This window comes from Leiobunum rupestre, chromosome 1 (genome assembly GCF_980474605.1).
Source record: "Leiobunum rupestre chromosome 1, qqLeiRupe1.1.hap1, whole genome shotgun sequence".
Lineage (NCBI taxonomy): Eukaryota > Metazoa > Arthropoda > Arachnida > Opiliones > Sclerosomatidae > Leiobunum > Leiobunum rupestre.
This window is the reverse complement of record NC_143384.1, coordinates 32,355,744-32,369,709: the sequence shown is the minus strand read 5'-3', so window position 1 is coordinate 32,369,709 and position 13,966 is coordinate 32,355,744. Positions and strand designations below refer to the sequence as shown.

General features: G+C 35.2%; 1 protein-coding gene across 2 annotated transcripts in view; it reads right to left on the bottom strand.

Moving 5' to 3' along the window:
• The window catches only part of LOC149962153 (sorting nexin-6-like), a 34,575-nt gene that overhangs the window by 9,376 nt on the left and 11,233 nt on the right, over nt 1-13,966 (bottom strand). The window contains exon 1 of one of the 2 annotated variants that reach the window (XM_090178986.1): nt 8,589-9,961. The exons of the other annotated variant lie outside the window; for it this stretch is intronic. Within the exon in view, the coding sequence (XP_090035112.1) occupies nt 8,602-9,909 (1,308 nt within the window). The 5' untranslated portion in view covers nt 9,910-9,961 and the 3' untranslated portion in view covers nt 8,589-8,601. Of the gene's footprint in view, nt 1-8,588; nt 9,962-13,966 lie in introns of those variants that run through there. 2 annotated transcript variants of the gene reach the window in all.

Genomic DNA, 13,966 nt, shown 5'->3' with positions numbered 1-13,966 from the left:
GAAACTATTATGGCAACTATGTGAAATGACCGTTTTTATGAAGAACATAGTCGTATTTGTTTTTTTCTTTTAAACTATTTAAACTAAAAAAACACACGACTATACACTGTAACAGTGTATAGTAGAAAATTTCAAGTCTTATTTACATGGCGACCATAGATATAGGAAACGTATATAAAGGTCTAGATAAAATATTTCAAAGGGAGTGAATACGGAGGTGACAGCTAGCAGAAACACGTAATTTCTTCAGGCCATCCTTATAAGGCGCTATCTATCGCTAAGAAAGCTCGTGCTATCGTCGCGAGAGCCATTGTCTTCTACTTAAAAATTATACTAAAAGTCACCAACAGATGGTGTCTAAAGACTACGGCCGGCGGAAAGGTCAAGCACTTAGTACTAAAATGCTAAGAGAGCTCGCGCTCTTGGTCACGTGCCTTCCTCGGTGTCTGCTAGGTGTCAATTCCGTATTTTATGTTAGGCTTAGACGCCCCGAAATTTATCAAGACCTTTATATACATTTCTTATATCTATGATGGCGACGCACGATTTCCAAAAAAGTTTAAAATCTGTATGGCTAAATTTTTTATTATATTTTAGGTTAATTATTAATTTTTTGTTATTTTTTCGAATTCCGGTTTATTTTTTTTAATTTTTTTTTGTAAATTATAAAAAATTAATAAAAAACTTTCTCGAAAATAATTTGTTAGTCCAAAGTTATAATTAGTTTATTGTGTATGTTTCCCGTTCGTAACAAATAATTTAAGACACTATACCAATTTTCAAAATGGGAGGGGGAAATATACAGAAAAATAAGGGTTTATATTTAAAATTTGGAGCTGATATTGTTTTGTAGCGAACTAAAACACAATTAACCCAGTTTTGTTAGGTAAAAGTTACAATAGTAGCGAATTTAGGCCGATAGGTAACGTTATTGTTGTTGGTGAATATAGCGACCGTTGCTTGAAGGCTAGTCGCTAAGGGGGAAAAGGGGAACACTACAGATACAATAACGTCACGCGAATACTGATTTTGAGATCAAAAGAAGAGTGATTTCTGTTTTGGGGAAATTTTTGGATTTAATGTTTAACGTTCTCTGATACTATTTATAAATACCGCTGCTTAACAGGGCGTCTAAGCAATCGATGCAACACATTCTTCAGAAATAAATACGCTTTCGGACAGATTTTCATAGTTAGAGCTAAAATCGCTTCGTTAAACGTTCGTTTTTAGGGAACCAATAAGATACGATTTGATTGGCTTCTGAGTGGAGGAACATAATGGTGAAGTGGTTAGCAATTTCGCCTTGCAGCAAGAGGAGCTTTTGGCACTGGGTGAAAACTCGGAACAACTCCTTCCCCGTTAAGTTTGCCAGTTCTCTCCCCACTGGTTAAAAGGGTTTTCCCGCCAGTTCTTCGGTTTCCCCTTCCATAAAAATTTGTTGAGATTAACGGTAATAGTTAGTGTAGGTAGCTGTTGGTTCGTGTGGCACGAAGGGCTCCTACGCGTTGTAACCCGGCCACCTGAATTAAAGCAGAGATAATAAATTATCTCTGATTAAAGGCATTATAAGTCGCTAGATGACTAAGGTGGTGCCTTGGGTATTATTAGTCTAGCCGATTATTATTATTATAGGAACGTTCAGTGAATTTGTAGGAAATTATAATGATTTTAATAAAGATAAAACAAATGCTTTTAAAGCCACTTTGGTATAATAATAATAATAATAATAATATTACATTTAATATGACTAACAATTTTTAAGTTGGTGTATTATTATAGACCGTGAAGCAGCATTGCCAAACTTACGATAATTATCGTACACTTCGATAATTTGAGCTAATTTTTGGGACGTACGATAATTTCAATATAGTACGCATTTTTAGGTAATTCAACTTGCGCGTACGATAATGTAAGATTAATTTCGTTGAAAACCAGTTAAAACTGCGACTTTAAAACAATTTTTTAATCGGTCGAACTTTAAGTGTTATTAAAAATTTTGATTTCACAAGTTTAACGTTAGAATTTCGCACAAAATACAAATTTACCTCCAGTTTTCTGAAATCGATAATTTTTTGGATTTGGTACGATAATTAACAAACGTTAAAAATTAGTGTTGTAATTCGGAAAATTTCGGATTTTTACGAAAAAAATTAAAAAAAAGGTTTCATTCCATGATTAGTCTATTATATTGTTTGCAAATTTAAATAAAGCGGCATTTTCGCCTCATTTTTTCGAATCTGAAAGTAAAACTAAACCTGTAGACTAGTTTAAACTGATTAACAATGCAACACTATTAATGTTTTGTAGTATGTTCACTGATATTAGACATTTTATATCGATAAAAAGGTAAAAACTTTAAAAACCCTTATTTTTCCGATTTGTGTAAAATTTTCCGCAATTCGCAAATTTTATGAAAATTTTTCCGCATTTAATTTTTCCAAAAATTTACAAAACTATTAAAAATCGACTCAATAAAGTCATTCTCCGCAAGTAAAAATAAGTAGGCATTCTTGGTTGGGCCTAAAAAGAATGTTTTGAAGTTTTTTAAAAACCAGTTCTTCATTTGAGCATCCGTGGTACTGATTGGGATGCCACTTCTTGTTTAGATTAAGGTTTGAAACCTCGAGTTGAGCAATAAATCAAATTCAATTGGAGTTTATCGGTAGAGATAACCTCGGGACACAAATTAATTACGGAAAAAAGGTCATAGATGGCAGCATAGAGAGGCATGTAGACCGCTTTAATTTGGGACTAAACCTTGTCCTCGAAATCCAATTTTAACGCAAGTTCAGGGTCCGCACTCAAATCTTCAATTTTTTTATAGGAAAAATAAGTTTTATTTTTCTAAAATTATACTATTTTTTAGGACTATTTTTTCAAAATTATACTATCTTATAGGACTATTTTTTCAAAATTATAAGATTTTATAGGACTATTTTTTTTAAATTATAGGATTTTGTAGGACTATTTTTTCAAAATTATAGGACTTTATAACATTATTTTTTCAAAATTTTAGGATTTTATGTGTCTATTTTTCCAAAATTGTAGGACTTCATAGGATTACTTTTTCAAAAGTATAGCACTTTATGTTATTTCAATTACTTTATGCATTTAAAAACAAAATCTATATTTCGTGAAATAAATCTTTGACTTTCACAAAAATAAACTAGTAGCTAACCATGTTAACAATAACAAAAGTATAGACTAGAATGACTTTGTATAGCAATTTATCCTATAGCTAAATATAGTAATTTATCCTATAGCTAAATATAATAATTTAAACTATAGCTAAATCTAGCATTTTATCCTATAGCTAAATCTAGCAATATAACTGACTTGTGAGTGGCGGGATTTGAAATGGACAAAATGTAAAATTGATGGATTTTATAGGACTTTTTGGGGATTTTGTTAAAAATATATGATGTTATAGGACATTTTCAAAAATATAGGATTTTGTTAAAAATATAGAATGTTATAGGACATTTCAAAAATATAGGATTTTTTAGGAATTAAAGTTTGCAAGTTCTTGCCAAATGTTTTTTAGTTACGTTGGGAATACTAGACGCGAGACTTTTAAATTATAAAACTTGATTATCAGTGCTGCTGATTTTAATTTAATAATTCGATTTAATGCTTGAAACGATAACAGTACCATGTTATGCACGAATAAGGTATTAATCAACTAAGATTGAAATTTTGGGTTTTTTTTAAATAGCCTTTTTAGTTAAGCCAGGAAAATTTCTTATCTAAAATTCCTGACTTTTCCAGTTTATCCCTGACCAATGTTTGCCAATATTCCTGACCTTTTTGTTTATATTTTTTGACTTTTTTTTTCATTATTTTAGGTCAAAAATTCTATGTTAATGTGTGGTTTGGTTGACTAACTAAAATCCCAGACTTTCTACGAAATTATTTAAATCCCTGACATTTTCCCTCCATTTTACAGATCCCTGACTTATCTAGGTTTTCCAGGATATCCAGGTTCTGTACAAACCCGGACCCAGTTCGACGATTAACCTTTCTACACGAGCTTTCTGAACGCGGTTAGTTTTGGCCAAAACAATTCACCCAATGTGAACTTAAAAGCCTAGGTTTTCTTCTTCCTGTCACCCTTTAAATCTACTTTCCTTCCAAACAAATCCCCTGGTGGTAGGCCAACAGCAGAACACGTTGGCCTACCACCAGGGGATTTGTTTGGAAGGAAAGTAAATTTAAAGGGTGAAAACTAGGAGCAACAAACACAGCACCCCACAACCCGCCAAAAGTCGTGCATTTTCTTGCGTACAGTTTTCATTGGTTAAAGGTAGAGCTCGGCGTTTGGATAAGAAATAATAATTTTATTTATTTTTATCCACAAACGAAAATTATCCGAAAAAAAAACCCGATTATTTTACATGTTAAATTTCTATATAGCCGTGGATAATATCCATGGATTATCAGTTAATCGTAATTTTTATGGTTAATCAAAACTGTAGCGGTTAATTTATCTGTTTCGCCGAGCTCTAGTTAAAGGCTTTAGCGCCTACTGCCGTCGGAAGGGGAAAATTCGGAAATTTTCTCCCCCCCCGCCCGTAAAACGTTCAGCGTAAAGGCTCGTCCAATGAAATTTGTACACATCACTGCGTTAGCGTGTTTAAAGGCTAGCTACGTTGTTGCTCCAAGGTTAGAGTGACTCTATGGTAAAACTGAAATTGATTTAAATTAAACGATGCACATAGTCCAGTTTGAAAGGCACTAAATAAAAAATCGTCTTGTTCGGTTAATTCTAATTGATTCGTCATTAAAATATATTTCCTTTAGTTTAATATCTTTGCGTTAGACGTACGCGTAGCCATTTCTCGGTGAATTCCTAAACCTCCCTAATCTAGCGTAATAAATGATTTTAACCTCAAAAAATTTCAAAGCTGTGAAATAAGATTTGGGATAAACAACAATATATTCCAATTTGGTTCCTTCCAGACAGTATTCTCGTGACGTCATCGTTGCTGTAGTGGAATGCCTAGTGCTTTCCCCTTGCCCCCATAAGACTCTGCCTTAGAGCTATGGCGCCCATCTTGTCTAAATTTATCGTAAATACCTTCTATAAACAGCGAAGAATATTTGAGTCGTTCCGGCTGACTGGTTTCAAAAGGTGCTATCTTCCATTTTGGCCGTTTTGCGTAAATTATTCCCGTTTTAACGGTTGAACGGGCGGCCGAGGGTCCATAAATTCACCGCGAATCAATCTGACCGCTGTCACAAATCACTAGCTTTCTAATTTGGTATTTGGCACGTTTCAGAAATCCAGGAAAAAGATTCGGTTCCATATATTTTATTTTACGATTTTTTTTCATTTTCTTTGAAGGTCGGGTCAAGAATATACTTATTTCCAGTCTGGGAGAATGACTATATATTGAGTTTGAGGCGAAAGTCAGTTTGACCTTGAAATTTATTGTGTTGCGTATTTGTTCAGATACGTTCGTCTATTTACCTTCTTAAAACTTGGATTAAACGCTACAGGGTGGCCACAAGTTAGGGAAATTTCCGAATGTGTAAAAAGTCGAGGAAATTAAAAATAATAAATTGACGGGGAATTTTTCAATAGGGATAAAAAGTAAGTTAAATTTAAAAACAAGTATAAAAAGTAAGGGAAATTTAAAAACAAGTATAAAAAGTAAGGTAAATTTAAAAACAAGTATAAAAAGTAAGGTAAATTTAAAAACAAGTATAAAAAGTAAGGGAAATTTAAAATGTATAAAAGTCAGGGGAATTTAAGAAATATATAAAATCAGTGAAATTAAAAAGTATATAAAGTCAGTAAAATTTAAAAATGTATAAAAAGTCAGTAGAATTTAAAAATAAGTATAAAAAGTCAGGGAAATTTAAAAAAAAATAAATTGCGGGGAATTTTAAATAAGCTTAAAAAGTAAGGGATATTAAAAAAACTAAATTGTCGGTGAATTTCCAAATAGGTCTAGATAAGAAGTCAGGGAACTTTAAACAAATATAAATCTTCGGGGAATTTCGAAATAGGTCTAAGAAGTCAGGGAAATTTTAAAAAAATGATAAATTGTCGGGGAATTTACAAATATGGCTAAAATTAAAAACAATTATATTAAGTCTGCGAATTTAAAAATATCCCTAAAAAGTCAGTTAAATTAAAAAATATATAAATTGTCGGGAGTTTTCAAATAGGCCTAAACAGCCAGGGAGTTTAAATTTATCCTGAATATTATAGGGTGATCTAAAAAACTAAGGTTGCAATAAAACACTTCAAGTTAAAAGTAAAAGTAAGTTAAAAATGGTATAATTTTGGCCTTAAAAAGGTCAAGGAAAGTCTCTAAGAATGAATGGTTAGGGGAAAAATCAGGGAATTTTTATCTGAAAATATTATGGCAGCCTTGCACTATTAAATTCGCTCTTAAAATCGTCGCATATTTAGCCTAGAGTATTTCCTCGTTCATATTTAGGCTTCATTTCTTAGGTTATCGTTCTGCATAATATTAGATATAGAAATCGCAAAACCATTTCCCCGATTTGAATCTATTACAATTTTCCCGTTAAAGAGTTCTATTTTATTGGGGAACGTGAAAAAGTAACAAAGATGAATGTTTTTGAGGGGAAAAGTAATATTTAGAAGGGAAATAATACGATACTTCGTCTGATAAGGCTTCCAAGAGAATACAAAAATGTAAACGAACGAATAAAACAACATCAAAATATTTACATACATATATAAATATTTTGAAAATGTTTTGTTTGTTAGTTTTAAGGTTTGCATTTGTCAGGAATACCTCGACGTTCTAGGAGAACCATACGTTAAAATCGGTTAAGCTAGCGGGCTTTCAGTTCGCCGGGCCGCCGGCTAACGCAATCAAGAAAGTCGTTTACAATCAAATTTTAATAAATTGCACACCTTTCGCTAACCCGGGGCACACGAAGAATTAAAAACGTCGTTTGAACAATACTACAACAGGCGTTATATATGGGTATGAGTTTTGTCGAAATATAATTAGTTGTTTCTTCGTGAGCCCGGGTGTACCGCGAATTTATATTTTTGTATACTCGTACTTATTTCATCAAATTCGTCTTAATTGTACAAGGCCTAACATATTTCAATTCAAACAAGTTTTTACGCTTTCTAACAAGTATGCTGCTAGATAAATGATAAGTTGCCATAACTCTGCCTCGATTTGTTGAGTTGGAAAATTATAATTATTAGCATTTTTATTTAAAACACTAAAAAAATATTGCGACGTGTCACGTAAGCTTGACAGAAATTGTAAGTTGTTAAATATTCGACTCCGAAGTACAAACGGGAAAATTACGTGAACGTTTTAGACGCCCGTCTAAAACGTTCACGTGACTCCTGACGTTTTTGATCAAACTTCTAGAGTTCTCTACTTAGCCTTTCTATTTCCCCAATAAAGTTTTATAATTATAAGTGGCATTCGCTTAAAATTTAGACAAGATGGCGGCCATTGATATAAGATAAGGCGTTAGGGGGTAAAGGTGGAATGTCACTAGTCTTTCACCATAAATATGACGACGTCACGAGAATACACCCTATACAGTTCAAAATAAAATACGTCAACTAGCTAAGACAGGTTCAGCCAACGCTAGAAAACTTGTAGGAGTGCCGACATAGCTTAGCCCGTCTTTTAAAAACAATTTATTCGGTATTTTTCCCATTTTTTCCTATCGACATCAATGGAAGTTACTTGTCCCCAATAATGGATACTTTGATATCTACCAAAAATCCACTGTGGCAATGTTCCAAAACCGCCTAACAGGGCCCTTTGAAAGTGCGGGCCCTAGCCCAAAGTATTCCAACCTGGTCCCATGCATAGCATTTCTAAACTGTAAGGCAATCTAACATTCGAAACCGGGCCCTAGGCAATTGCCCAGTGTTGGAAAAAATGTTTTTATTTTAAAAAACCGTTAAGAATAAGGTTTTTTTAGACACTGCTTTATTTTACTTTTAATCTATTTTTCGCTTTTGTTTAGCCGTGCATACATATTAGGCCTACCAATCAACAAAAAATTATTATGACTATTTTTACAAGTCTCACGTAACCAAAACAAAGATTTAGTTTTAGTTTCGTTTTTTACAAGTCTTACCAGAACCAAGTTTTAGTTTTTAAATGAAGGGTGACCAGGAAAATGCCTCGAAAATTTAAAAAAAATAGGAAATTTTCAAGCGAATTGAAGGAAAATATAGGAAAAACCATAAGCCAAAATAAGGATTCTTATCGAAAAACAGGTAGATAAAATAAAGTGAAATATAGGATGAAGAAGGGTACACGACGATGGAATGTTTTCGGGTTATATACTACACGAGAAAACCTAAGGAATTTATAGGAAGGTATTGAAAATATAGGAAATGTGGTCACCTTGAAAATGATTTATAAAAGTAATCATTTCGGTAAGAAAATGTACAAACATTTTGGAATAATTTTTAGTTAATTAAAAAAACCATTGGTTTTTTAAAGAAATCACTTTGTTTAAACCATGGTTTAAACCATCAGACCCTGCAATGGCCTATATTGCCTAATAGGAATCGCGGCCCTGCCCCCAAAAACAATAAGCGACGTTGATAACCTCCTCACCTTCCTCTCGCAATCAAATCAAGCGCTCACTATTGGACGTCCAAGAGACACCTCGCGGTCCCGTGGAAACCCCCGCCATGGACGTATTCGCGTGACTCAAGTTCCTCAGCGGGTTGCTGGTCACGTTAGTCCACTGGGTTTCCGACTTCCGACGGGCCGACGAGGGTCCGGAGTTCTTATTCCCGCTGGACGCGGTGGGGTTGCGATGATGGCGGTGCAGCGTGTCCACCAAGTAGGAGCAGGCCTGCCAGGATGGCCCGTCCGTCTCGTCCGAGGTCTCCAAACTGTCCGGAGACACGTCCCACTCCATCAGTCTCCGAGGCGGCTCGATGCAAGTGCATTGAGGATGGAAGTCCGGGTCGTAGGACGATTCGGAGGACGACGAAGTACTGGTACTGTCTTCGGACTTGTAGCGCGTCCCTCTGGAGGCAAATGTCCGTTGGCAATGGCACGAACGCGGTATACTGTAGTTGTAACTAGGCCGGCTGCTCGAGTTTAAATTAGAACCGCTGAAGTGTAAGGCGGAAGCGGTACCGAATGGTAATCGGTGGCCGAACACCTTCTTACCGGGAACGGTACCCGTCGTCCCGTTAGAAGTCCCGAAGAGAGGCGCGTTACTTCCCAAATTACTGGGACCGAGGGACCAAGTACCGCAGGTACACTGGCAACTTTCGCAGCCACTCTGCGTGGCGCGACGGGCGAAGGTGTAATGGTAAGAGGACGGACTAACTGGCACGAAACTAGGACTGTCGAAGGAGGGCCTGGGCCACTTTTTCTCCACAAGACGCGTTTGGTAGTGTTCCCTACAGCGCACACTCGTCGCCACGATCACCAAACACAATATGCTCAAACCGCAACAACTTCCGATTAGGATGTACGCCAGCTTCTCCGTGGTCAGTTTGAAACCGGGTTCTTCGTCGTCGTCCCCGTTTTGGGCCCTGAACAGGATACTGGGTTCGGTGGTGTACAAATACTTGCGACTCGTCTCTCCTTTGCGGATGATGTGGCTGGAAGCGATTAAGGGCGGGTTGGACACGGACACCCTGGCCGAGACGTTCGCCTTCTTGGTTTCCGTTTTGGCACGGTAAGTGAAATCAGTGGACTCCAGCGGTTCGATGGAGCTGATGGTACCCACGCCGATCTCAATGGGGATGGTACTGTTGCTCACGTCCCGGCCATCGAAATAAGGGTCCGTTAAGGCCGTGATCAAGACTGCCCCTTCCCCAGGCCTGGCGAAGATAACGGCCGCTCCAGCCGACTTCGACATGGCCAGCAAAGTTAGTTGCAATAGTACCGGGATGGGAACCATTAGAATGGTCATGAGTTACGATTCCGAGTAGCTTTTGCCCTATTTAACATCGTTCGAGGTTTACAGGTTTGGGTTATAACATCGTTGATTGGACATATTGTCATAATGAATTCCAACTTTTTAGTAGTAAATCCACCATTATCTTAGTAGAAAGATAATAATTATAATTATTTAACTTTTTAGAAACGCTTTAAAGATGGTAAGGCAGTAATAGTAATGGCAGTAGCGATAGTTTTGTGTTATCGTTTTAAGCGTTTATTCCAATAATTACAAATGTGATTTTCATTCAGCAGTTTAGTAACGCCCGAAATTTGAAAATGCTGAACAGTCAATTGTAACGTAGTTACGGTAGTTTTATTTTCACACTTTGAAGGTATTCGATAACACGTTGAATTTAATCCAATGTATTCTAAAATTTAACCGAAACGTTGAATTTCAGTCGTAAATATAACACATGGCACTATAGAGGCACTGACCTTGGCGGCTATATGTAGATTCGTACGTTTAAGTCGCTTAGTAATTTCCCAGCGCGCGAAATTATTCCAATCTGTTGCACAAAAAAGAAAGTAGCGCGAGTTACGCGACGCGATTTAAAAAGAATCGTCACCTTGTAAGACTAAACTAAACGACTAAATTTACACGTAAAATGCAGAAGACGCGAAACTAAAATATGGAGTTTCGCGAGTAGAGGGTGAAATTTTTTAGCAACCGCTTCGGGTTGGGAGCGCACTTCTTCTGATCCGCATCGTTAATTTGGAGAGAGCCGCTGCCAGCCATAGCGTTAGTTCACATTTTTTTTTGCTCCAGAAAAAAAAGGAAGAAGGCATTGAAAAAGTTTTCGGGCGCATTTTTCTAGTTGAGGGCTTCCGATAGGTGGCGCTCGGGAGGATGAGCTGAGCATTGAAATGCCGGGGGAATGGACGGGGGTAATAACAGGATGGGTCTACCTCTTTTGACAGGGCCTGTATTTAAATCGTACTGGTTTTTGGAATTGAAGAAGATTGGCTTTTCATTCAAAGTACGGAGAAGCTTATGATTTCAGATGGGTTGTGATACGCTTTTATAACTTCCACACTTATGGTGCATCAACGAATTTAAAATTTCTGAAGCTAGGGCTAATTGGCGTTAGTTACGTTAAAAACGAGCTGTTTTAGCAGACGATTTTTCGATTAGTTCATTCTTACTTTATGGATTCCATCATTTTAAATTAAATTTTAAGTTCAATATTTATATATATATTTATCATTTAGGCCACCAGGTATAAGTGAAGCTTGGGTTTATTGGCGTTAGTTACGTTAAAAACATATCGAAGCGTGTGCTAGCAGACGAATTTTAGATTTAATAGGCGATATAATAAAGTAACGTGGCCTTCTTGTTTTGATGGGAAAGGCCACCTTCCAATATGCTTCCATTAGCTTTCCCACCAAAGAGCCTATAAATTCATCCGTAGGCCTTAATTGTACTATTTCGTTATCCCATTTTAACAAGTTGAGCAAGCATATCTGACTTTATAATATCGCCTATTCAGGATGGCCACAGGAGACCCTCCAATTTTTTATAGGAAATTATAGGAACGTTCAGTGAATTTATAAGAAATGATATTAACATTCAGTGAATTTATAGGAAATTATATTAACATTCAGTGAATTTATAGGAAATTATATTAACATTCAGTGAATTTATAGGAAATTATAGGAACGTTCAGTGAATTTATAGGAAATTATAGGAACGTTCAGTGAATTTATAGAAAATTTTAGGAACGTTCAGTGAATTTATAGGAAATTGTAGGAACGATCAGTGAATGTATAGGTAATTTTAGGAACGTTCAGTGAATGTATAGGTAATTTTAGGAACGTTCAGTGAATGTATAGGTAATTTTAGGAACGTTCAGTGAATGTATAGGTAATTTTAGGAACGATCAGTGAATGTATAGGTAATTTTAGGAACGTTCAGTGAATGTATAGGTAATTTTAGGAACGTTCAGTGAATGTATAGGTAATTTTAGGAACGTTCAGTGAATTTATAGGTAATTTTAGGAACGTTCAGTGAATTTATTTATTTATTAACTATAATAATTTTAATAAAGATAAAACAAATGCTTTGAAAGCCACTTTGGTGTAGTAATAATAATAAATTACAGGAATCTATACCTTTACTTGGAATGCTTATCGCGTTAGATTTTCGTATCGATGGGCTGACAGTTTTTTCACGTAACTATGTTAACTGAACAAACAACAACGTGAAAGGGGAGGGCGCGCCAAGTGGATTTTTTCTCTCGGAGGCGGGGCCAAAGCCGTCAGAGTGATCTTACCATACGCGATACGCCAGGATAAGCATTCCAAGTAGAGGTATGGATTCCTATAATATTACATTTAATAAGACTTTGTGACTAGATATATGTATAATATGTTAGTAAAAGACTGGCGGTTTTTGAGCGCTTTCTATCAAACTTTAAAACTATATTGAAATAAAAGTACGAAAAACATAACAAAAAATTTTAAATATAATAAATTATAGGAAGACAATCTAAATATACGAAAAATGATAAAATATTGGAAGTGTGGTTTAATTAATAGTGCTTTTCAACCGGATGTTCAATCTTAATATTGCGGTATTTACGGTTTGCCAACACTAATTGTATATATGTATAAATAATTTCCTAAGAGTTTTGAAGGGAATAGAAACTAAATATAAAAATCGACTGCTAACAACGCTTCTTTTTAAATCTTATTAATTGTTACTTTCATTCTATCGTTTAAATAATAAAAAATTATACACAATGTTAATTAAATTTATTTCCTATTTATTACTTTTGTTATGATTTGGTTAATTTGTCTTACTCAATAATAAATGAAACAAAAGCATAAAGTTTCTTAGACATTCGCTATTTTCGGTGTGGACAAACAGCGCTGCCAGGCAAATATTTCTCAACCGACCAAAAACAGAAAACAGTGTTGCCAGTTTCATATTATTTTGTTTGCCAACACACCGAAAATGGCGGGACTTTAATTTCTCAGCCTAATGTGCACGTGGGAATGAATATTATCGACTAGGACTTAAATAAATCATCCTCCCAGGAAATCGCCAAGAAGTAATATTTCCGAGAGCCAGGACCTGCAAGATATTGTTTATATAGTGCTTGTTGAAATAATTGAAACTTTTCACTTGTAAACAGAACGTCGTGTTTTGGACAAGGCTTAATAAGTTAATATACGGCAAAAAAGCTACCTGGTTAAAAGCGATCGCTTGTTGCTGCCATAAAGGTGAAAAAAGAACTATATAAACAGTGACTTGCAGGTCCTGTCTCTCGGAAATATTAATTCTTGGCTATTTCCTGGGAGAAGGATTTATTGAAGCGTCTATGGTTATAGAGCGTATTTTTGTCAATTTTATTTTATTAATCCAGGTAATTTAAATCAATTATTGGACTTTTCAATTGAAATTAAATTAAGATTTATATCGGCCAATCTGGCCAATACCCGCGGGAATGGCAGTAGGAATAGAGGCTTCTGAAGTCTTTTCACCTCAAATGTAAATTACCAGCGCTGCTGCAAATGGCAAAATTAAGTGTTGTTAATTTTCCAGAAAAATAAAATGCGGAACATTTTCCGCAAATCGGAAAAATTAAAAATTGAAACATATTTTACTTTTTAAGGGTTTTTAACTTTTTATCCATTTAAAATGTCTAATATCAGTAAACATACTATAAAACATTAACAGTGTTATATTGTTAATCAGTTTAAACTAGTCTAGATGTTTAGTTTTACTTTCAGATTCGAAAAAATGAGGCGAAAATTCCGCTCTATTTAAATTTGCAAACAATATATTAGACAAATCATGGAATGAAAACTTTTTTTTATTTTTTTCGGAAAAATACGGAAAATTTTCCGGAAAAGAGGCGTCGGTCATTTTCCGCAGAAAATTTTCCAACTTACAAAAACGTTAATTCATTGATCCATCATCAAACTTCCTACTTAACCATTTCCCCTCACAAACTGTGAAGCTTGGTTATGGGATGTGGCTATCTTGTTTCAATCTGTTATTCAAAAACGATAGCCTCAATAATAAA